Here is a 23,395-nt window from a genome sequence, read left to right as displayed (position 1 = left end):
CATAATCATCAACATTAACAGAAACACACACTTGCAATAGATCACTCTGTTTCTAATGACTACCCTATCTTTCGGACTATAAGAAGCACTTTTTCCCCAAAACATTTTGGGAGGAAAATGGGGGTGATTCTTATAGTGCGAACACAGGCTTACGGGGGATTGCGACAGTGGTGTAGCAGTGGCACTGCCGGTGGCAGAGGTGTGATTATGCTGCAGCGGTGGGCAGTACAGAGTGCACCTGAGCAGGGTCCCTTCCACAGGATGCCGGCAGAAGAAATGTGTCCACGGCCCGGTGTCCACGGTGAGCAGAGCCAAGTGCATCACCGGTCATCTGTTCCTGAAGCTGTGGGCCGCCAGAGGCTTCAGAAAAATGGCTGCCGGAGGCAGCGCATGATCTCAAAATGGCCGCCGAGATCTCAATCGATGCCTCCGGCGGCCATTTTCCTCCAGAGATGCACTCGGCTCTGCTCACCCTGGAAACCGGGCCGCGGTGTCGCCACATTTCTGCCGCCGGCATCCTGAGTAAGGGACCCTGCTACATGCTATCACCGGACTCGCAGCATTGCACCCCGGGACTGAAGCATTGCCCCACTTCTGCTGCCGCCAGCTTCCTGAGGAAGGGACCCTGCCTTCTGTGAACCCACAGTACCACCGCCGGCCATCAGGTAAAATACCTTAAATTCGGACAATAAGATGGACCCCCATGTTATAAAAATCTTTTTTTCTACTATTTTCCACCCCAAAATTTGGCGTGCATCTTAAGGTCCTGTGAGTCTTATAGTCTGAAACATACGGTATATTATATGAGTTTCACTTTTTACATTGAAGAACTGAAATAAATTAACTTTTTGATGATATTCTACTTTTGTGAGAAGCATCCATAGGTGCACTGTACACATGACTGCATTCTGAAAGTACCATCCACACTCCCTCTGAACTGCAAATGGTCAGTAACACCGAGTTGGTTACATCCAGACACTTCCATAAATGAATACAGCTCTGGCAAAAATTAAGAGACCACCATATCAAAACCCTGTCATGGGCAGCCCAATCTCCAGACCTGAACCCCATTGAGAACCTCTGGAATGTAATCAAGACGATGATGGATAGTCACAAGTAGGGTTGAGTGATACGGATCGTTCATTTTCAAAAGTCGCCGACTTTTGGCTAAGTCGGGTTTCATGAAACCCGACCCCTGTGTGGGGTCGGCCATGCGGTATGCGACTTTTGCGCCAAAGTCGCGTTTCAATGACGCGAAAAGCGCCATTTCTCAGCCAATGAAGGTGGACGCAGAGTGTGGGCAGCGTGATGACATAGGTCCTGGTCCCCACCATCTTAGAGAAGGGCATTGCAGTGATTGGCTTGCTGTCTGCGGCGTCACAGGGGATATAAAGGGGCGTTCCCGCCGACCGCCATCTTACTGCTGCTGATCTGAGCCTAGGGAGAGGTTGCTGCCGCTTCGTCAGAAGCAGGGATAGCGTTAGGCAGGGTCCATTAACCACCAAACCGCTTGTGCTGTAGCGATTTCCACTGTCCAACACCACCTTTTGTTTGCAGGGACAGTGGAAGCTACTTTTTTTTTTCCTCAGCGCTGTAGCTCATTGGGCTGCCCTAGAAGGCTCCCTGATAGCTGCATTGCTGTGTGTACGCCGCTGTGCAAACCAACTGCTTTTTTCAAAGCACAAATCCTGTTGTTCCTTCCTTTCTGCACAGCTATCTTGTTTGTTTGTCCACACTTTTTATTTAATTTGTGCATCAGTCCACTCCTTATTGCTGCCTGCCATACCTGGCTGAGATTACTGCAGGGAGATAGTAATTGTAGGACAGTCCCTGTTTTTTTTTAATTCTCCCTAAAAAAATAAGTTGTGGGAGATTAAGATTGGCATTTCTGCTAGAGTGCCATCCCTGTGTGTGCCATCTCTCTCACATAGTGGGCCATAGAAAGCCTTTTTATTTTTCTGTTTTTTTTTTTTGTGGGGTTTATAAATTCTCCCTGATAAAAAAAAAATTAAAAAAAAAAAATCAGTGGGAGATTAATATTGGCCTTTCTGCTTGTGTGCCATTCCTGACTCCTGGGTGTGCCATCTCTCTCTCAAATAGTGGGCCATAGAAAGCCTATTTTTTTTTTTTATTTGGTTTCTAAATTCTCCATGAAAAAATAAAAAAAAAAGTGGGAGATCAATATTGACATTTGTGCTTGAGTGACAGTCCTGCGTGTGTGGCATCTCTCTCATTTGGTGCCACCGAAAACAGAGTGTGTAACATTGTGCCTGATTTTCCTTGCGGTCTCACCCACCTGTAAAGGGATATCTAAATCATACTGAAGTTATAGCTCACCGTGTAAGTTGTTTGACAGCAACAAATACCGTTACTTTGGTTACGTTTTTAAAACAATGAGGAAGTCTGGTGGAAGAGGTCGTGGCCGTGGGCGTTCATTGTCAGCTGGTAATGATGGTAGTGGTAGTGGAGCATCAGGTGGTCGTGGGAAAAAAAATATTGCACCTAAGTCTGGAGCCAGGTTCGATGTCTGGCTACAGAAGGCCTCGAACGCTCCCTTTTCTGGGAGTAGGAAAACCGCTTTTAAAGCCGGAGCAGCAAGAGCAAGTTTTGGCTTACCTTGCTGACTCAGCCTCTAGCTCTTTTGCCTCCTCTTTTGAAACTGGTAAATGTAAAAGCAGCGCGTCGTTAGTGGATGTTCACGGTCAGGGACAAGTCGCTTCCTTGTCCTCTTCAGCAAAAACAACAACAGAAGGATGCAGCAGGCGACACAACGGGTTACTCCATGGAGCTCTTTACACATACCGTCCCTGGCTTAGAAAGTGAAGCAGTTAACAGTCCATGCCCATTACAAGTTGAATCTGACATGGAGTGCACTGATGCACAGCCACAGCCAGGCTACTATGCTGGTCCTTTGACTCAGACCACAACATTGCCCTCGCAGGGTACTGATCCAGATTCAGACCCTGATGAGACTATGTTGCCCCATCACGAACGCTCTACCACCGACTTACACGGTGACACAGACGAAGTTGCGCACGAGCTAGAAGAGGAGGTTATAGATGACCCAGTTGACCCCGATTGGCAACCATTGGGGAACAGGGTGCAGGCGGCAGTAGTTCTGAAGCGGAGGAGATGGGGCCGCAGCAGGCATCAACATCGCAACAGGTTCCATCTGCCGGGCCCGTAGATGGGACAAAACGCGTGGCAAAGCCAAAACCTGTTGGAGGACAGCGTGGCCATCCGGTTAAAGCTCAGTCTGCAATGCCTGAAACGGGATCCGAGGCTCGAAAGAGTGCAGTCAGGCATTTTTTTAAACATCCAATTGATCAGCGCAAAGTCATCTGTCAAAAGTGTTCAACTACCTTAAGCAGAGGTCAGAATCTGAAAAGTCTCAATACAAGTTGCATGCATAGACATTTAACCACCATGCATTTGCAAGCCTGGACTAACTACCAAATGTCCCTTAAGGTTGTAGCACCCTCGGCCAATGAAGCTAGTCAGCAACGCTACATCCCTGCCGTCACTGTAAGGCCACCATTTTCCGCACCAACTGCAGTATCTGAGCAGGTTTCTTTGCCAGGCCAAAGCAGTCAGGGTCAGGGAATCACCAGTTTCGTAGTAGGAAACACTGCATCTAGGGCACAGGCGGAAACAATACCGTCTCCAACCGTCTCTCATTCTGCCATGTCCACCGGCACACCCGCTAGTTCCACGATCTCCAGTCCAGCTCACCCTACATGAGACTCTGGTTAGAAAAAGGAAGTACTTATCCTCGCATCCGCGTACACAGGGTTTGAACGCCCACATAGCTAGACTAATCTCGTTAGAGATGATGCCCTAACGGTTAGTTGAAAGCAAAGCTTTCAAAGCCCTGATGGACTACGCTGAACCACGCTACGAGCTACCCAGTCGACACTTCTTTTCGAGAAAAGCCATCCCAGCCCTCCACCAGCATGTTAAAGAGCGCATCGTCCATGCACTCAGGCAATCTGTGAGTACAAAGGTGCACCTGACAACAGATGCATGGACCAGTAGGCATGGCCAGGGACGTTACGTGTCCATCACGGCACACTGGGTGAATGTGGTGGATGCAGGGTCCACAGGGGACATCAATTTCGGGACAGTTCTGCCTAGCCCACGGTCTAGGAAACAGTTGGCTGTAGGTGTTCGCACCCCCTCCTCCTCGTCCTTCTGCAGAAGCGAGAGCTCGTCCAGAGACCGCAGTCGGCAAACCACTCCATCCGCAGCTGCCACTGTTGCACACCAGTTGTCCCATTATGGGCCAGCTACTGGCAAGCGTCAGCAGGCTGTATTGGCTATGAAGTGTTTGGGCGACAACAGACACACCGCAGAAGTTCTGTCCGAGTTCTTGCAGACAAACGCAGTCGTGGCTGGGCACAGTAGATCTTGAGGCAGGCAAGGTAGTGAGTGATAACGGAAGGAATTTCATGGCTGCCATCTCCCTTTCCCAACTGAAACACATTCCTTGCCTGGCTCACACCTTAAACCTGGTGGTGCAGTGCTTCCTGAAAAGTTATCCGGGGTTATCCGGCCTGCTCCTCAAAGTGCGCGGACTTTGCTCACATATCCGCCGTTCGCCCATACACTCCAGCCGTATGCAGACCTATCAGCGGTCTTTGAACCTTCCCCAGCATCGCCTAATCATAGACGTTGCAACAAGGTGGAACTCAACACTGCACATGCTTCAGAGACTGTGCGAACAGAGGCGGGCTGTAATGTTTTTGTGGGAGGATACACATACACGGGCAGGCAGTAGGATGGCAGACATGGAGTTGTCAGGTGTGCAGTGGTCGAAGATACAAGACGTGTCAAGTCCTTCAGTGTTTTGAGGAATGCACACGGCTGGTTAGTGCAGACAACGCCATAATAAGCATGAGCATCCCCCTAATGTGTCTGCTGATGCAAAGTTTGACGCACATAAAGGAGCAGGCGTCTGCAGCAGAGGAAGAGGAAAGCCTTGATGACAGTCAGCCATTGTCTGGTCAGGGCAGTGTACAGGACGAGGTAGCGGGCGAAGAGGAGGAGGACGAGGAGGATGATGGGGATGAGTATATTTTTAATGAGGAAGCTTTTCCGGGGCCACTGGAAATTGGTGGCGTGGCAAGGCCGGGTTCTGGTTTTTTGAGGGACACAAGTGACGTAGATTTGCCTGAAACTGCCCCTCAACCAAGCACAAACGCAGATTTGACAACTGGAACTTTGGCACACATGGCGGATTATGCCTTACGTATCCTCAAAAGGGACACAAGCATTACGAAAATGATGAACGATGACGATTACTGGTTGGCCTGCCTCCTTGATCCTCGCTATGAATGCAAATTGCAAAATATTATGCCACATGAGAACTTGGAACTAATATTAGCAACCAAACAATCAACTCTTGTTGACCGTTTGCTTCAGGCATTCCCAGCACACAGCGCCCGTGATCGTTCCCACACGAGCTGCAGGGGGCAGCAGACCAGAAGTGTTAGAGGTGCAGAAATCAGAAGTGGCATTGGACAGAGGGGTTTTCTGACCAGGTTGTGGAGTGATTTTGCTATGACCGCAGACAGGACAGGTACTGCTGCATCAATTCAAAGTGACAGGAGACAACATTTGTCCAGTATGGTTACTAACTATTTTTCATCCCTTATCGATGTTCTCCCTCAACCGTCATTCCCATTTGATTACTGGGCATCCAAATTAGACACCTGGCCAGAATTGGCAGAATATGCATTGCAGGGGCTTTCTTGCCCGGCAGCTAGTGTCGTATCAGAAAGAGTATTTAGTGCTGCAGGTTCAATATTAACCGAAAAAAGGACTCGTCTGGCTACCCAAAATGTTGATGATCTAACCTTCATTAAAATGAACCACAACTGGATTTCGAATTCTTTTGCCCCACCTTGCCCGGCCGACACCTAGCTTTCCTATGAAAGAGTAGCGTCTGTGGACTACTCTGAATGACTTTACCAATCTCGTAATTTGCAGCAGCTGATTGTCCAGCATACATGTTTACACCTCCCTAAATGGCCAAACTCCCCACACGGGGCCGTGGTATCGCCACTTGGCGCAAGCACCCGTGAGTGCTGTTTGTCTGAAGAGGTGGGTGTGCCCGCTTTGGTCGACGGCACTGCCACTGGGTCCCTCATAGTACAATAAAGTGTCTCTGGCGGTGGTGGTGCGCACCCAACGTCAGACACACTGTTGTAACATGAGGGGCCCTGGGCCTGTACCGCCGACCACAAGAGAGTTCCCCCACCCCCAGTTCAAACATTGCTCTACCACTTGCACAATTATATCTCACAGTTCCACCAATGTTTAGTCTATGCGCTGACATCCGTAAATTCCTGCCGCTGACAATACCATTGTGTTGACATGTATGATGGTACTTAACATAGTCAGGGGCAGTGTCCTATATTTACCCAAGTAAATACTTTGTGCCAAATTACTAGGTCTGAAACTACGCAGAGGAGCCCACCCCTGTACCCAATGATTGCACACTTTTGTGTTTTCGTTTTGTTGTAATGCGAGACATTAACATGTATGTATTGTTTGGGACTACTAACTGGCAGACACTCATTACAATCGGCCTCCGCTGACAACAACAATGCTGCCTGTGTACCCCTGCAAGAGAATTCAAAGTGCCTACAGCCAATTTTTATTATGTTAGGCCTACTACGCCTGTCTGCGGTCCCTCCTTCCACTAGGCCTCCACTGACCTGTCTACTGCTGCCGTGTACCCCTGGAACCAATTTTAAAGTGCCTACAGCTCAATTTTATTATGTTACGCCTTCGAAGCCTGTCTGCCGGCCCTCCTTCCAATAGTTCTCCACTGACCAGACCACTGCTGGCCGTGTACCCCTGGAACCCAGCTGAAAGTGCATGGAGCCTACTTTTTTTCTTTGTTTTATATTTACAAAGCCCAGATGAACTACGCTGTACCACGGTTCAAGCTACCCAGTCGTCACTTCTTTTGCGAGAAAAGCCATCCCAGCCCTTCACCGGCATGAAAAATTCTGCATTGTCATAGCACTCAGGCAATCAATCAGTAGAAAGGTGCACCTGACCTGACAAGAGACGCATGGACCAGTAGGCATGTCCACAAAAAGTTACGTGTCCATTACGGCGCACTGGGTTAATGTGTTGGATGCATGGTGCACAGGGGACAGCCTACAAAGTCTGTCTGCAGTCCTTAATTCAAATTGTCCTCCGCTGACCACACCACTGCTGCCCGTGTACCCCTGGAACCAATTTTAAAGTGCCTACAGCCAAATTTTGTTATGTTAGGCCTACTACGCCTGTTTGTGGTCCCTCCTTCCAATACTCCTCCACTGACCACACCACTGCTGCCCGTATACCCCTGGAACCTATTTTTAATTGCATAGAGCATCCTTTTTTTAATAGTAGGCGTACAAAGTCTGTCTGCGGTCCATAATTGAAATAGTCCTCCACTGACCAGACCAATGCTGCCTGTGTAACCCTGTAACCTTTTTTAAACTGCATTGAGCCACATTTTTGGTTTAAGGCCTACTACCTGTGTCTGTCAGCGCCACTCAATACAGCTGTCCTCCTTTGAAAAAAGCAGAGCGTCAATAGTCTGGTTTTCAGCCTCTAGGAATTTGAAAACTGCATTGGGGCTACTACTTCGGTATTGCCTACTAACGGTGTCTGCCGCTCCAAGGTGTTCCCCAGGTTTCCTCGCCATTGCTTCGGTCTTCCGACTCTCGTTTAGTAGTTGTTGCAAACTACACTGCATTAGGCCTACAAATTGTGTATGGGGTGTAGAGACGGTGTGTTCCACTCCAAGGTGTTCCCCAGGTTTCCTCTCCATTGCTTCGGTCTTCCGACTCTCGTTTAGTAGTTGTTGCAAACTACACTGCATGAGGCCTACAAATTGGGTATGGGGTGTAGAGACGGTGTGTTCCACTCCAAGGTGTTCCCCAGGTTTCCTCTCCATTGCTTCGGTCTTCCGACTCTCGTTTAGTAGTTGTTGCAAACTACACTGCATGAGGCCTACAAATTGGGTATGGGGTGTAGAGACGGTGTGTTCCACTCCAAGGTGTTCCCCAGGTTTCCTCTCCATTGCTTCGGTCTTCCGACTCTCGTTTAGTAGTTGTTGCAAACTACACCGCATTAGGCCTACAAATTGGGTATGGGGTGTAGAGACGGTGTGTTCCACTCCAAGGTGTTCCCCAGGTTTCCTCGCCATTGCTTCGGTCTTCCGACTCTCGTTTAGTAGTTGTAGAAAACTACACTGCATTAGGCCTACTAGTTGGGTTGGGGCCTTCTATCTGTGTCTGCCGCTCCTTGCTGTTCTCCTACAGTGAACAAAGCTGTGCCGCCTGGTTACTACTCTTGCCAATTTTGAACTGCATTTAGACTACTTACAGATTTGGGCCTACTCTCTGTGTCAGCCTTTCATTCCAGTTGTCCTCCACTGAACAAAACAATGCCCCCTGGTTAGTCCTGTTACCAATTTTGAACTGCATTTAGCCCACTTTATTCTTTGGGCCTATATCTGCGTTTCCTCCTCATCCTGCCCATTGCCCAGCCAGTGATAGACGAGTCTGCTGGTACATTGACCCATAACGCAACATTCCCCGTGCACGCTACACTGCAAGATTGTGACCCTGCTGAAAGTCAGGTCCCCCTTCCCGCATACCATACCACATTACACGGGGACAAAGAGGAAGGTGCAGATGAAGGTGCAGGTTCCTTCATCAGGTGGGGGGAGGAATACTCGTTGGTGACGTCACTGGCACAGGGCCTCTCATAGTACGCAAAAGTTTGCTGCCGGTGGGAGGCGCCCCCGCCGTGCAAACATACCGCTGTACTTTGAGGGGCCCTGTGCCAGTGCCAATGCCAATGAGTGGGCCCCTCCTGCTTGCTCAGGATCACAGCACTTGCAAAGTTGAAATACTTACCTCTCCCTGCTCCACTGCCGTGACCCAGATGTCCTTGGCCCACTAATTGCTTGAACCAGCCCTACCCCCCACAACTTTAGCCAAATGACCCCCAATTTCCAATGCCTTACATTTATTATAAGCTAAATTACGATTGACAAGCTTCAGTAGCAAGAATGGATGTGTTTGCCAATACAATGGGCTCTGTACATGTTTTCCTGGCCTCCACTCACTGCCGACTATGCTCCCCCCATTGACTTGCATTGGGTTTCGTGTTTCGGTCGATCCCCGACTTTTCGCGATAATCGGCCGATTCCACTCGACTCGACTTTTGAGATAGTCGGGTTTCGCGAAACCCGGCTCGACTCTAAAAATGTCAAGGTCGCTCAACTCTAGTCACAAGCCATCAAAGAAGAACTGCTTACATTTTTGCGACAGGAGCAGTGTGAAAGACTGGTGGAAAGCATGCCAAGACGCATGAAAGCTGTGATTAAAAATCATGGTTATTCCACAAAATATTGGTTTCTGAACTCTTCCCGAGTTAAAACATTAGTATTGTTGTTTCTAAATTATTATGAACTTGTTTTCTTTGCATTATTTGGAGGTTTGAAAGCACTGTTTGTTTTTGTTTTTTAAATTTTGACCATTTTTCTTTGTCAGAAAAAAATACAAAATGTATTGCTTGGAAATTCGGAGACATGTTGTCAGAAGTTTATAGACTAAAAGAACAATTTACATTTTACTCAAAAATCTACCTATAAAGAGAAAAATCAGAGAAACTGAACATTTTGCAGCGGTCTCTTATTTTTTTCCAGAAGCTGTATATGGTGGTCTTAGATTTGTGTGGGCCAGCCACTGCATTTGCCATCAACTTTTAATGTAAGAAAGCCATCATTATAAAAAGGACATAGCAGTCCTGTTGGCTAAAGATGAACCATATTACATTTCTATGTCTCCTCAACCAGAAGAGTGAACATTTTAGCCCCGCTGGTCACACATAGATGTGATCAGTCACAGCGGCCATTCTTGACAGGTTCACACACTATTGCATACTCATGGTATTCAATTTAGAAAATTGGATGGAGAATGTCTAGTAAGTTGGTGTAAACGTCTTTATGGTGGGGGTACGATCTCAAGGTGCTCATTATATCACTTATGGATTGGAAGTTATAATTAGGCCTCATTCACATCAGGATTTTTATTTGCACACTAAAAGGTAAACGTGTGTGTGCTGGTTCTTATTTGTATCCATTTTTGGTTCACGTGTCAGTTTAAACCATCAGCATAACATCGTTTAATAACGCACAAAAATAAACAAAACACCTACAGTAGCTTCTCCTACCCAATAGACATTAATAAACAGCACGATACACATACAATGATGGTGAAGCGCTCCGTATACATCACATGAATGGTGACAGTGTCACATGGAGGAGACTGCCACCTGTTTTTTTGTTTGTTTTTTTTACATCAATTCACTTGAAGTTGAAGGTTTGATCGACAAATCAGATGGAAAAAAAAGAAAAAAAAAAACCATGTCCCCATTTATTATTTTGCAATCATTCTGAAAACATGATGAGAACATGACCATAGACTTTGACGGGTGCGTTTTCCATTTGTGAAAAAAATGGATAAAACACATAGGAGAAAACAGATCTTAATCAGGCCTTTCACTGAAGGAATAAGGGACGTACTGAAACATTACAACAGGCCTCACTTGGAGCCATTGTAACAAATATATTAGAGAATTAACTTCTCAAAACAGCCCTAAATTCATGTATTATGTATATCCCTCCCTCCACCATTGTAAGCAGTTTAGATAATAAAGCCGGGCAGTCGCTGAGTATTTCTATACCCCCTATGTTCTCTCCAGGTAGCACCTGCAGAATCCAGGAAGCCTTTCTGGGAACCTGTGAGGAGAGCTAGCACAGGGGCTCTTGTGATGGCTGTCACATCTTTGCGACAGCCCTCGGCTCCATCCATTTACAGAATGGATGACCCCTTTTGTCACGGTGATGGCTGCTGTTAATGGTTATAGCATCCCAATGGGAGCTGGAGAAGACCTGCATCTACTGACCTCCATTACCATGACTCAACTGTAAAAGGCAGCAGTGATGTTATGGCTGCCTTGGTTACCAGGCTCCTCGGATCTGTCAGTCCATTGATTAGATATACAGACAGATGCCCTGCTCTGGAGGATCAGCTGTGTACACATTGCATTAGGGGCTTGAGACTGTCCAGACCAGACCTGCTTCACTGCTATATACATCAGTATCAAACAACCACAGCATCCAATATTACAGCTCTCACAAGTCTCCTCAGTAGAAACCACCGTAAGGTCATCAGCCAGAAGCCATCATTATATCAGCTGTGCCATCAGCCTGGCCTACCAGCACAGATGCCCATCTCCACCCTGGTTATACCTGACCAGTCACCAGATAAAGTGTCTACTACAGCTGCTGGCAGGAAAGCATCCGAGGACTGGGAACAACATCACCACAAATCCAGTGTACAACCTGGCAAGGGGTGAAAGGACATGTCCTAAGACTGGCAGGAGGATGGAGGACCAATGACTAAACATATCAACAAGAGACAGCCTGACAACAGCTGACATTACGGCCATCACTAGGGGGAAATGAGGAGGAGGAGTGAGCGGGAGGCATTGACAAGGTGGGGGGAGCCTGATCTCAGCAAATACAGCCCAAAAAGAATTGTAAATGGTGCAGAGCTTTCCCATATGCCCTTCAAGCCACCCGAGGACAAGACCAGCACAAAATGCCACAAAGGACGATCAGATATTGGATATAGGGCGAATAACACAGGACAGACAAGTGTCTACAGACAGCCGAACACAGCTCACCTCAAGCAATCAATATACATATTTATATTAGACATACAAGCAGCGTGCGTTAGATAGAGATAGATAGATATATATATATATATATATATATCTATCTATCTATCTATCACACACACACAGTGTGCTGCATCCTCATACAGGGGTTGACGTCCAATGAGGCCCCTGTGCAGGAATATTGGTTTATCAAAACGCACCTCTTTGTGTCTGTGAAAGAAGTTGCTTATCACTTTGAAGGTGGAAGTGACCCCTTTACACCTGCACTAATGATATGTCCACTTCAAAAGTATACAGTGGGCTTCACTATAATATATACATTGTGAGCTTCCCCCTTATACACTCACTGACCACTGATGTGGGGGCCACCATACACGGGCTGGCTATCACGCTGTGGGCCATCTGGGGAGCAATGTGGGGTCCCTCATGACTGAGCATCCCAAGATAGGGTGGAGGAGGGCTCAAGGGGCACTCAGGTCTGGGCGGCTCCTGACTGGGCACCCCGAGGTGAAGGCAGTGGGCGGCTTAAATGGCACCCAGAGGTGGTGCTGGTAAGTTGTGACACAGGCTGGCTATCAGGGGGCGGGGTGGCATCCTGACTGGGCATCCCGAGGTGAGGGCAAGGGGGCAGCATCCTGACTGGACACCCCGAAGTAAGAGCAGCATCCTGACTGGGCACCCCGAGGTGAGGGCAGGGGGGGCAGCATCCTGACTGGGCACCCCGAGGTGAGGGCAGGGGGGGCAGCATCCTGACTGGGCACCCCGAGGTGAGGGCAGGGGGGCAGCATCCTGACTGGGCACCCCGAGGTGAGGGCAGGGGGGCAGCATCCTGACTGGGCACCCCGAGGTGAGGGCAGGGGGGCAGCATCCTGACTGGGCACCCCGAGGTGAGGGCAGGGGGGCAGCATCCTGACTGGGCACCCCGAGGTGAGGGCAGGGGGGCAGCATCCTGACTGGGCACCCCGAGGTGAGGGCAGGGGGGCAGCATCCTGACTGGGCACCCCGAGGTGAGGGCAGGGGGGCAGCATCCTGACTGGGCACCCCGAGGTGAGGGCAGGGGGGCAGCATCCTGACTGGGCACCCCGAGGTGGAACGGCTCAATGGGTACCCAGAGGTAAGGGCAGGGGGCGTCCTGACTGGCAACATAGAGGTAGAGGGTTGGGGGGTCGGCTCAATGGGCACCCAGTTGTCGGGGCCTCCTGACTGGGCACCCCGAGGATGATGGAGGACAGTGCAGTGTGGCTGTGTGACACGAGGAGGGCCTCCTGCAGATGATGACAATGCCAGCAATAAATGGGGCTCATCATTATTCACCTTGCAGAGCTGGAAGTGCTCGGACTGGAGCGTCTCCTGGATGTCCACCTCCCTGGTCCCGGGCTGGGATGAAGCAGCGGATGACGAGGAGGAGGACGCGGCCGTCAGCCCGTCCAGCACCTTCCTGAATTCCTTAAATTTCCACATGGTCACCGCTTCCCTTCTCTGCCTGTGGTTCCAGCACCTCCTCCTCCTCCAGATCCCTCTCTCCGCTCACCCCCCACCTTTCCTCCTCCTCCCTTCTTCCTCTGCTCGGTGTGCTGCTGTGGCTGATGGGCGCCCCACACACAGGAGGGTCCTGGCCCTGGGGCTGCAGGTGCTGAGTGTGACGGTGAGGAGGGGGCTGCTCCTGATGATTATCGGCCTCTCCACACGACACAACCCCTGAGCGAGCCGTACACCGGGAGCCTGGCGGGAAGAGGCGACAATCCACCGGTGCCGGTCATGTAGAGATCCCGGGAGTGGGCAGAGGTGCCAGCCTCGGTGCTTGTGTACGAGGATCCCTGTCTCCTGCCTGTGCTGCACTGGAAGTGACAGCCGCTGCCGCCAGCAGCTCTTCCCGCCCCTTCCTTCCTCTCTTCTCCTGCTTCTCCCCTCCCCTTCCCTCACGGTCACATTTTCCTGTTTGTCAGCGCTGCTGCCTCCATATTAGCGCCAGTCCCCGCTGTCCTCCGTGTAATGCACTGCTCCAGTAATGCCGGCCGTGCTGCCTGTGCGCGGTGATTGCTGCAGCTCCGCGTCCCCGGTGTGATGAGCTGCACCTGCCGCCTGTGCACCCGCCCCGCCCTCCTGTCAGTGCAGAGCGCGCCCCCTCCGACTCCCCGCCCACCCTGCCATGTCCACTCCGTCACCTGCGGCTCCTGCGCTCCTCCCCGTCTGTCGTTACCACAGCCCTTCTCTGTGTAATGCCACAGCCCCGCTCCGTGTAGTGCCACAGCCCCGCTCCGTGTAGTGCCACAGCCCCGCTCCGTGTAGTAACACAGCCCCGCTCCGTGTAGTGCCACAGCCCCGCTCCGTGTAGTCACACAGCCCCGCTCCGTGTAGTGCCACAGCCCCGCTCCGTGTAGTGCCACAGCCCCGCTCCGTGTAGTCACACAGCCCCGCTCCCTGTAGTCACACAGCCCCGCTCCCTGTAGTCACACAGCCCCGCTCCGTTTAGTCACACAGCCCCGCTCCGTGTAGTCACACAGCCCCGCTCCGTGTAGTGCCACAGCCCCGCTCCGTGTTAGTGCCACAGCCCCGCTCCGTGTACTGCCACAGCCCCGCTCCGTGTAGTGCCACAGCCCCGCTCCGTGTAGTGCCACAGCCCCGCTCCGTGTAGTGCCACAGCCCCGCTCCGTGTAGTGCCACAGCCCCGCTCCGTGTAGTGCCACAGCCCCGCTCCGTGTAGTCACACAGCCCCACTCCGTGTAGTGCCACAGCCCCGCTCCGTGTAGTGCCACAGCCCCGCTCCGTGTAGTGCCACAGCCCCGCTCCGTGTAGTGCCACAGCCCCGCTCCGTGTAGTGCCACAGCCCCGCTCCGTGTAGTGCCACAGCCCCGCTCCGTGTAGTGCCACAGCCCCGCTCCGTGTAGTAACACAGCCCCGCTCCGTGTAGTGCCACAGCCCCGCTCCGTGTAGTCACACAGCCCCACTCCGTGTAGTGCCACAGCCCCGCTCTGTGTAGTAACACAGCCCCGCTCCGTGTAGTGCCACAGCCCCGCTCCGTGTAGTCACACAGCCCCGCTCCGTGTAGTCACACAGCCCCGCTCCGTGTAGTCACACAGCCCCGCTCCGTGTAGTCACACAGCCCCTCTCCGTGTAGTCACACAGCCCCTCTCCGTGTAGTGCCACAGCCCCGCTCCGTGTAGTGCCACAGCCCCGCTCCGTGTAGTGCCACAGCCCCGCTCCGTGTAGTGCCACAGCCCTGCTCCGTGTAGTGCCACAGCCCCGCTCCGTGTAGTGCCACAGCCCCGCTCCGTGTAGTGCCACAGCCCCGCTCCGTGTAGTGCCACAGCCCCGCTCCGTGTAGTGCCACAGCCCTGCTCCGTGTAGTATCACAGCCCCGCTCCGGTTGTGAGTGGAGCTGCTGCTTCTGAGGTTCCTTCCAGAGGTGACTTAGGCTGGTTTCACATTGGTGTTTTTGGGGTGCGTTTTTGCGGTAAAAAACGCATGTAAACGCTGCGTTTTTTTGACGCATGCGTTTTTGCATGTGGTGAAAAAAACGCGGCGTTTTGACGCGTTTACATGCATTTTTACATGCGTTTGCGTTTTTTAAACGCATGCTGAGAAATGTGTGACAGCTGCCAATCATCAAAATAAAGTAAAAAACCCACTATAAACAGAAATAGGGGTAGGGTTAGGGGTAGGGATCATAACCCTAACCCTAAAGGGATCCTAACCCTAACCCTAAGGGATCCTAACCCTACCCCTAACCCTACCCCTAACCCTAAGGGATCCTAACCCTAACCATAAAGGGATTAGGGTTAGGATCCCTTAGGGGTAGGGTTAGGGTTAGGATCCCTTAGGGGTAGGGGTAGGGTTAGGATCCTTAGGGGTAGGGTTAGGGGTAGGGTTAGGTTCCCTTTATCACCTTTATGTTGGGGGGTGGCATATCTGTGTTTTCTGGGTTTTTAATAAAAAAACGCATGCGTTTTTTACCGCAAAAAACGCATGCACCAAAAAACGCATGCGTCCCCATTGACTCCAATGTATTTTTTGACCCAAAAAAAACGCATAAAAACGCATGCGTTTTTTTTTGGTCCAAAAAAACGCTTCTAAAAATACTACAAGTAGCATTTCAGAAAATGAACGCATGCAGTAAAAAAACACATGCATCACAAAACGCGACCAAACGCGTACACAAAAAAAGCATGCGTTTTCAATGTTAAATATAGGGAAAAAAAACGAATGCGTTTTTTTGAAAAAAAACGCTGCAGACAAAAACGCAAGTGTGAAACCACCCTTAGTTTATTCTTTGGCTGGCTGCTCTATTTAACTCCACTCAGATCGTTACTCCATGCCAGCTGTCAATGTTCTTGTACTGGTTCAGTTCGCTCTTGGATCTTTCTGGTGACCTGTCTACTCCAGCAGAAGCTAAGTCCCTGCTAGTTAATTATTTGTTCATTGTTTTCTTGTCCAGCTTGCTATCATGATTTTGCCTTGCTAGCTGGAAGCTCTGGGATGCAGAGTGGCACCTCCGCACCGTGAGTCGGTGCGGGAGGTCTTTTTGCACACTCTGCGTGGTCTTTTTGTAGTTTTTTGTGCTGACCGCAAAGATACCTTTCCTATCCTCAGTCTGTTTAGTAAGTCTGGCCTCCCTTTGCTGAAACTTGTTTCATTCCTGTGTTTGTGACTTTCATCTTAACTCACAGTCAATATATGTGGGGGGCTGCCTTTTCCTTTGGGGAATTTCTCTGAGGCAAAGTAGGCTTTATTTTCTATCTCTAGGGCTAGTCAGCTCTTAGGCTGTGAAGAGGCGTCTAGGCAGAGTTAGGTACACTCCACGGCTATTTCTAGTGTGTGTGATAGGATTAGGGGTTGCGGTCAGCAGAGCTCCCACTTCCCAGAGCTTGTCCTGTGTTAGTTTAACCATCAGGTCGTTCCGGGTGCTCCTAACCACCAGGTCCATAACAGTACAGCTGGCCCAAAGTGTTAATGCATCTCAATAGAGGGATAAGAGAAGTTCTGAGACCATTTTTTTTTCTCTGAAGTGTGTTTTGTCTTTCTTTTCCCCTTAACCTCTGGGTGGTTCAGGACACAGGTGTAGATATGGACATTCAAGGTCTGTCCTCTTGTGTGGATCATCTCACTGCAAGGGTACAAAACATTCAAGATTTTGTGGTTCAGAATCCGATGTTAGAACCTAGAATTCCAATTCCTGATTTGTTTTCTGGGGATAGATCTAAGTTCCTGAATTTAAAAAATAATTGTAAACTGTTTCTTGCTTTGAAACCTGTTGTGAGTTCTGTTTTTGGGCTCCCTCTGGTGGTTACTGATGGTACTGGGTGATTTGTGTTCTGCTGTCTCTGGTGTCCACCTGTTCTATTAGGATTTGGGAGTTTCCTATTTAACCGTCTTTCTTGTCATTTCCCCGCCGGCTATCAAGGTTATCAGAGTGTTTTGTTACCTCAGCTTCTGGCTTCAGTAATCTTCAGGACAAGCTAAGTTTTGATTTTCTTGTTCCACGTTTTGCTTTATTTTTGTCTTGTCCAGCTTGCATATAATTGTCTCTTTGCTGCTGGTTGCTTTAGTGGGCTGTAATTGCTCCTCATGTTCCATGAGTTGGAACATGAGTTCAAGTAATTACAGGATGGTTTTTTGAAGGGTTTTTTGCTGACCGCGCAGTTTACTTTTGTATCCTCTGCTATCTAGTTTTAGCGGGCCTCATTTTGCTGAATCTGTTTTCATACTGTGTATGTGCCTTCCTCTCATTTCACCGTCATTATATGTGGGGGGCTGCTATTTCTGTGGGGTATTTCTCTGGAGGCAAGAGAGGTCTGTGTTTCTTCTAATAGGGGAAGTTAGATCTTCGGCTGGTGCGAGACATCTAGGATCAACGTAGGCACGTTCCCCGGCTATTGTTATTTGTGTGTTCAGGTTTAGGGTCGCGGTCAGCTCAGGTTCCATCACCCTAGAGCTCGTTGGTGTTTGTCCTTTTGTGATTCCCTGCCATTGGAATCATGACAGTATAGCCGGCCAAAATGTTTGGGCTGAAGTAGGAGGAAAAGTAGTCTGAGGAAGTTTTTTTTTTTTTTTTCTCTCCTCTGAGGTTGCTGCCTAGCCTTAATTGCAGCCAGGCTGATTTTTTTTTTTTTCCTCCTCTTAATCCTTGAATGGCTCTGACCTTAGCTGTTTATCATGGACGTCCAGAGTTTAGCTTCCAGCTTGAATAATCTTGCTGCTAAGGTTCAAAATATACAAGATTTTGTTGTACATGCTCCTATGTCTGAACCTAGAATTCCTATTCCAGAGTTCTTTGCTGGAGATAGATCTAGTTTTCTGAATTTTAGGAACAATTGCAAGCTGTTCCTTTCTTTGAAATCTCGCTCTTCTGGAGACCCTGCTCAGCAGGTTAAGATTATTATATCTTTCCTGCGGGGTGACCCTCAAAATTGGGCATTTGCATTGGCACCAGGGGATCCTGCGTTGCTTAATGTGGATGCGTTTTTTCTGGCATTGGGTTTGCTCTATGAGGAACCTAACGAGGAGATTCAGGCTGAAAAAGCTTTATTAGCTCTCTCTCAGGGGCAAGATGAAGCAGAAATATATTGTCAAAAATTTCGGAAATGGTCAGTGCTTACTCAGTGGAATGAGTGCGCCCTGGCTGCAAAGTTCAGAGATGGCCTTTCTGAGGCCATTAAAGATGTTATGGTGGGGTTCCCTGCGCCTACGGGTCTGAATGAGTCTATGACTATGGCTATTCAGATTGATCGGCGTTTACGGGAGCGCAAACCTGTGCACCATTTGGCGGTGTCTTCTGAACAGGCACTTGAGACAATGCAATGTGATAGAGTTCAGTCTAGAAGTGAACGGCAAAACTATAGGCGGAAAAATGGGTTGTGCTTTTATTGTGGTGATTCAGCTCATGTTATATCAGCATGCTCTAAACGCACAAAAAAGGTTGATAAGTCTGTTGCCATTAGTACGTTACAGTCTAAGTTCATTCTGTCTGTGACTCTGATTTGCTCATTATCATCCATTTCCGTCGATGCCTATGTAGATTCAGGCGCTGCCCTGAGTCTTATGGATTGGTCATTTGCCAAGCGATGTGGGTTTAGTCTTGAGCCTCTGGAAGTCCCTATTCCTTTGAAGGGAATTGACTCTACACCTTTGGCTATGAATAAACCTCAGTACTGGACACAAGTGACCATGCGTATGACTCCCGTTCATCAGGAGGTGATTCGCTTCCTGGTATTGTATAATTTACATGATGTTCTAGTACTTGGTCTGCCATGGTTACAAACTCATAATCCAGTCCTTGACTGGAAATCAATGTCTGTGTTAAGCTGGGGATGTCAGGGGGTTCATGATGATGCACCTCCGATTTCTATCGCTTCATCTACTCCTTCTGAGGTTCCTGTATTTTTGTCTGATTATCGGGATGTTTTTGAGGAGCCTAAGCTCAGTTCGCTTCCTCGTCACAGGGATTGCGATTGTGCTATAGATTTAATTCCTGGTAGTAAATTTCCTAAAGGTCGTTTGTTCAATCTGTCAGTGCCAGAGCATACTGCTATGCGGGATTATGTTAAGGAGTCCTTGGAAAAGGGACATATCCGTCCATCTTCGTCCCCTTTGGGAGCAGGTTTTTTTTTCGTGGCCAAAAAAGATGGGTCCTTGAGGCCTTGTATAGATTATCGTCTTTTGAATAAGATTACCGTAAAATATCAGTATCCTTTGCCTTTGTTGACTGATTTGTTTGCTCGCATTAAGGGGGCTAAATGGTTCACTAAGATTGATCTTCGGGGTGCGTATAATCTTATACGAATAAAGCAAGGTGATGAGTGGAAAACCGCATTTAATACGCCTGAGGGCCATTTTGAGTATTTGGTAATGCCTTTCGGACTTTCTAATGCTCCTTCAGTCTTCCAGTCCTTTATGCACGATATTTTCCGTGAATATCTGGATAAATTTATGATTGTGTATTTGGATGATATTTTGGTTTTTTCTGATGACTGGGAGTCTCATGTTCAGCAGGTCAGGAAGGTGTTTCAGGTCCTGCGGGCTAATTCCTTGTTTGTAAAGGGCTCAAAGTGTCTCTTTGGAGTCCAGAAGATTTCTTTCTTGGGGTATATTTTTTCCCCTTCTACTATTGAGATGGATCCCGTCAAGGTTCGGGCTATTTGTGACTGGACGCAGCCTGCATCTCTTAAGAGTCTGCAGAAGTTCTTAGGCTTTGCTAATTTCTATCGTCGTTTTATAACTAATTTTTCTAGTGTTGTTAAGCCTTTGACGGATTTGACTAAGAAGGGTGCTGATGTTGCTGATTGGTCTCCTGCGGCTGTGGAGGCCTTTCGGGAACTTAAACGCCGGTTTTCTTCTGCTCCTGTGTTGCGTCAGCCTGATGTTTCGCTTCCTTTCCAAGTTGAGGTTGATGCTTCCGAGATTGGAGCGGGGCGGTTTTGTCACAGAGAAGCTCCGATTGCTCGGTGATGAAGCCATGTGCGTTCTTTTCTAGAAAATTTTCGCCCGCTGAGCGGAATTATGATGTGGGTAATCGGGAACTTTTGGCCATGAAGTGGGCATTTGAGGAGTGGCGTCATTGGCTGGAGGGTGCTAGACATCGTGTGGTGGTCTTGACTGATCACAAAAATCTGATTTACCTTGAGTCTGCCAGGCGTCTGAATCCTAGACAGGCTCGTTGGTCACTGTTTTTCTCTCGTTTCAATTTTGTGGTTTCATACCTGCCAGGTTCAAAGAATGTGAAGGCGGATGCTCTTTCTAGGAGTTTTGTGCCTGACTCCCCTGGAAATTCTGAGCCCACTGGTATCCTTAGGGATGGGGTGATTTTGTCGGCCGTCTTCCCAGACTTGCGACGTGCTTTGCAGGAGTTTCAGGCGGGTAAACCTGATCGTTGTCCGCCTGAGAGACTGTTTGTTCCGGATAGTTGGACCAGTAGAGTCATCTCCGAGGTCCATTCTTCTGCGTTGGCAGGTCATCCTGGAATATTTGGTACTAGAGACTTGGTGGCCAGGTCTTTTTGGTGGCCTTCCTTGTCGAGGGATGTGCGTTCTTTTGTGCAGTCTTGTGAGGTTTGTGCTCGGGCTAAGCCTTGCTGTTCTCGAGCCAGTGGATTGTTGTCACCTTTGCCTATCCCGAAGAGGCCTTGGACGCACATTTCCATGTACTTTATTTCGGATCTCCCTGTCTCTCAAAAAATGTCTGTCATCTGGGTTGTGTGTGACCGCTTTTCTAAAATGGTTCATCTTGTACCCTTGCCTAAGTTGCCTTCCTCCTCTGAGTTGGTCCCTCTGTTTTTCCAGAACGTGGTTCGTTTGCATGGGATTCCGGAGAACATCGTTTCTGACAGGGGATCCCAGTTTGTGTCTAGATTTTGGCGGACGTTCTGTGCTAAGATGGGCATTGATTTGTCCTTTTCGTCTGCATTCCATCCTCAGACGAATGGCCAGACGGAGCGAACTAATCAGACCTTGGAAACTTATTTGAGGTGTTTTGTTTCTGCTGATCAGGATGACTGGGTTACCTTTTTGCCGCTGGCCGAGTTTGCCCTTAATAATCGGGCTAGTTCTGCTACCTTGGTTTCTCCTTTCTTTTGTAATTCGGGGTTTCATCCTCGTTTTTCCTCTGGTCAGGTGGAGCCTTCTGATTATCCTGGAGTGGACATGGTGGTGGATGGGTTGCATCGGATTTGGAGTCATGTGGTGGACAATTTGAAGTTGTCCCAGGAGAAGGCTCAGCAGTTTGCTAATCGCCGTCGCCGCGTGGGTCCTCGACTTCGTGTTGGGGACTTGGTGTGGTTGTCTTCTCGTTTTGTTCCTATGAAGGTCTCTTCTCCTAAGTTCAAGCCTCGGTTCATCGGTCCTTATAGGATCTTGGAAATTCTTAACCCTGTGTCGTTTCGTTTTGATCTCCCGGCATCGTTTGCTATTCATAATGTGTTCCATCGGTCGTTGTTGCGGAGGTATGAGGTACCTGTTGTTCCTTCGCTTGAGCCTCCTGCTCCGGTGCTGGTGGAGGGAGAATTGGAGTATGTTGTGGAGAAGATCTTGGATTCTCGTGTTTCCAGACGGAAACTCCAATATTTGGTCAAGTGGAAGGGTTATGGTCAGGAGGATAATTCTTGGGTGGTTGCCTCTGATGTTCATGCTGATGATTTGGTCCGCGCTTTTCATAGGGCTCATCCTGGTCGCCCTGGTGGTTCTCGTGAGGGTTCGTTGACCCCTCCTCAAGGGGGGGGTACTGTTGTGAGTGCTGTTTTTGGGCTCCCTCTGGTGGTTACTGATGGTACTGGGTGATTTGTGTTCTGCTGTCTCTGGTGTCCACCTGTTCTATTAGGATTTGGGAGTTTCCTATTTAACCGGGCTTTCTTGTCATTTCCCCGCCGGCTATCAAGGTTATCAGAGTGTTTTGTTACCTCAGCTTCTGGCTTCAGTAATCTTCAGGACAAGCTAAGTTTTGATTTTCTTGTTCCACGTTTTGCTTTATTTTTGTCTTGTCCAGCTTGCATATGATTGTCTCTTTGCTGCTGGTTGCTTTAGTGGGCTGTAATTGCTCCTCATGTTCCATGAGTTGGAACATGAGTTCAAGTAATTACAGGATGGTTTTTTGAAGGGTTTTTTGCTGACCGCGCAGTTTACTTTTGTATCCTCTGCTATCTAGTTTTAGCGGGCCTCATTTTGCTGAATCTGTTTTCATACTGTGTATGTGCCTTCCTCTCATTTCACCGTCATTATATGTGGGGGGCTGCTATTTCTGTGGGGTATTTCTCTGGAGGCAAGAGAGGTCTGTGTTTCTTCTAATAGGGGAAGTTAGATCTTCGGCTGGTGCGAGACGTCTAGGATCAACGTAGGCACGTTCCCCGGCTATTGTTATTTGTGTGTTCAGGTTTAGGGTCGCGGTCAGCTCAGGTTCCATCACCCTAGAGCTCGTTGGTGCTTGTCCTTTTGTGATTCCCTGCCATTGGAATCATGACAGAAACCCCGCTCCTCTGGTGACCCCGTTCAACAAGTAAAAATCATTATTTCTTTGTTGCGTGGCGACCCTCAAGACTGGGCATTTTCCCTTGCGCCAGAAGATCCTGCATTGCGTGATGTGGATGCGTTTTTTCTGGCGCTTGGATTGCTTTATGATGAACCAAATTCAGTGGATCAGGCAGAGAAAATCTTGCTGGCTTTGTGTCAGAGTCAGGATGAAGCGGAGGTATATTGTCAGAAGTTTAGAAAGTGGTCTGTGCTTACTCAGTGGAATGAGTGTGCCCTGGCGGCAATTTTCAGAAAGGGTCTTTCTGAAGCCCTTAAGGATGTCATGGTGGGATTTCCCACGCCTGCTGGTCTGAATGAGTCTATGTCCTTGGCCATTCAGATCGATCGGCGCTTGCGTGAGCGCAAAGCTGTGCACCATTTGGCGGTATTCTTTAAGCATAGGCCTGAGCCTATGCAATGTGATAGGACTTTGACCAGAGCTGAACGGCAAGAACACAGACTGTTGTGAATTCTGTTGTCAAGCTCCCTCCTGTGGTCATGAATGGTACTTCGGCTTCTGAGTTTCCTTCCACAGGTGACGAGGTTAATTCGTTAGCTGGCTGCTCTATTTAACTCCACTTAGATCTTTGCTCCATGCCACCTGTCAATGTTCCAGTATTGGTCTAGTTCACTCCTGGATCGTT

The 23,395-nt window shown here is 49.0% G+C and overlaps 1 protein-coding gene across 5 annotated transcripts in view; it reads right to left on the bottom strand.

Annotated features, from left to right (window-relative positions):
- Positions 1 to 13,870, bottom strand: part of STXBP5 (syntaxin binding protein 5) — a 544,022-nt gene extending 530,152 nt beyond the window's left edge. For all 5 annotated transcript variants that reach the window (XM_069769165.1, XM_069769166.1, XM_069769168.1 and 2 more), the window contains exon 1: positions 13,072 to 13,870. In XM_069769165.1, coding sequence (XP_069625266.1) covers positions 13,072 to 13,218 — 147 coding nt within the window. In that variant the 5' untranslated portion in view covers positions 13,219 to 13,870. The remainder of the gene's footprint in view (positions 1 to 13,071) is intronic.
- Positions 13,871 to 23,395: the final 9,525 nt, after the last annotated feature.

Source organism: Ranitomeya imitator, chromosome 5 (assembly GCF_032444005.1).
Source record: "Ranitomeya imitator isolate aRanImi1 chromosome 5, aRanImi1.pri, whole genome shotgun sequence".
Classification (NCBI taxonomy): domain Eukaryota; kingdom Metazoa; phylum Chordata; class Amphibia; order Anura; family Dendrobatidae; genus Ranitomeya; species Ranitomeya imitator.
Note: the sequence above shows the minus strand (reverse complement) of the source record. Positions and strands in the feature narration are given on the sequence as shown.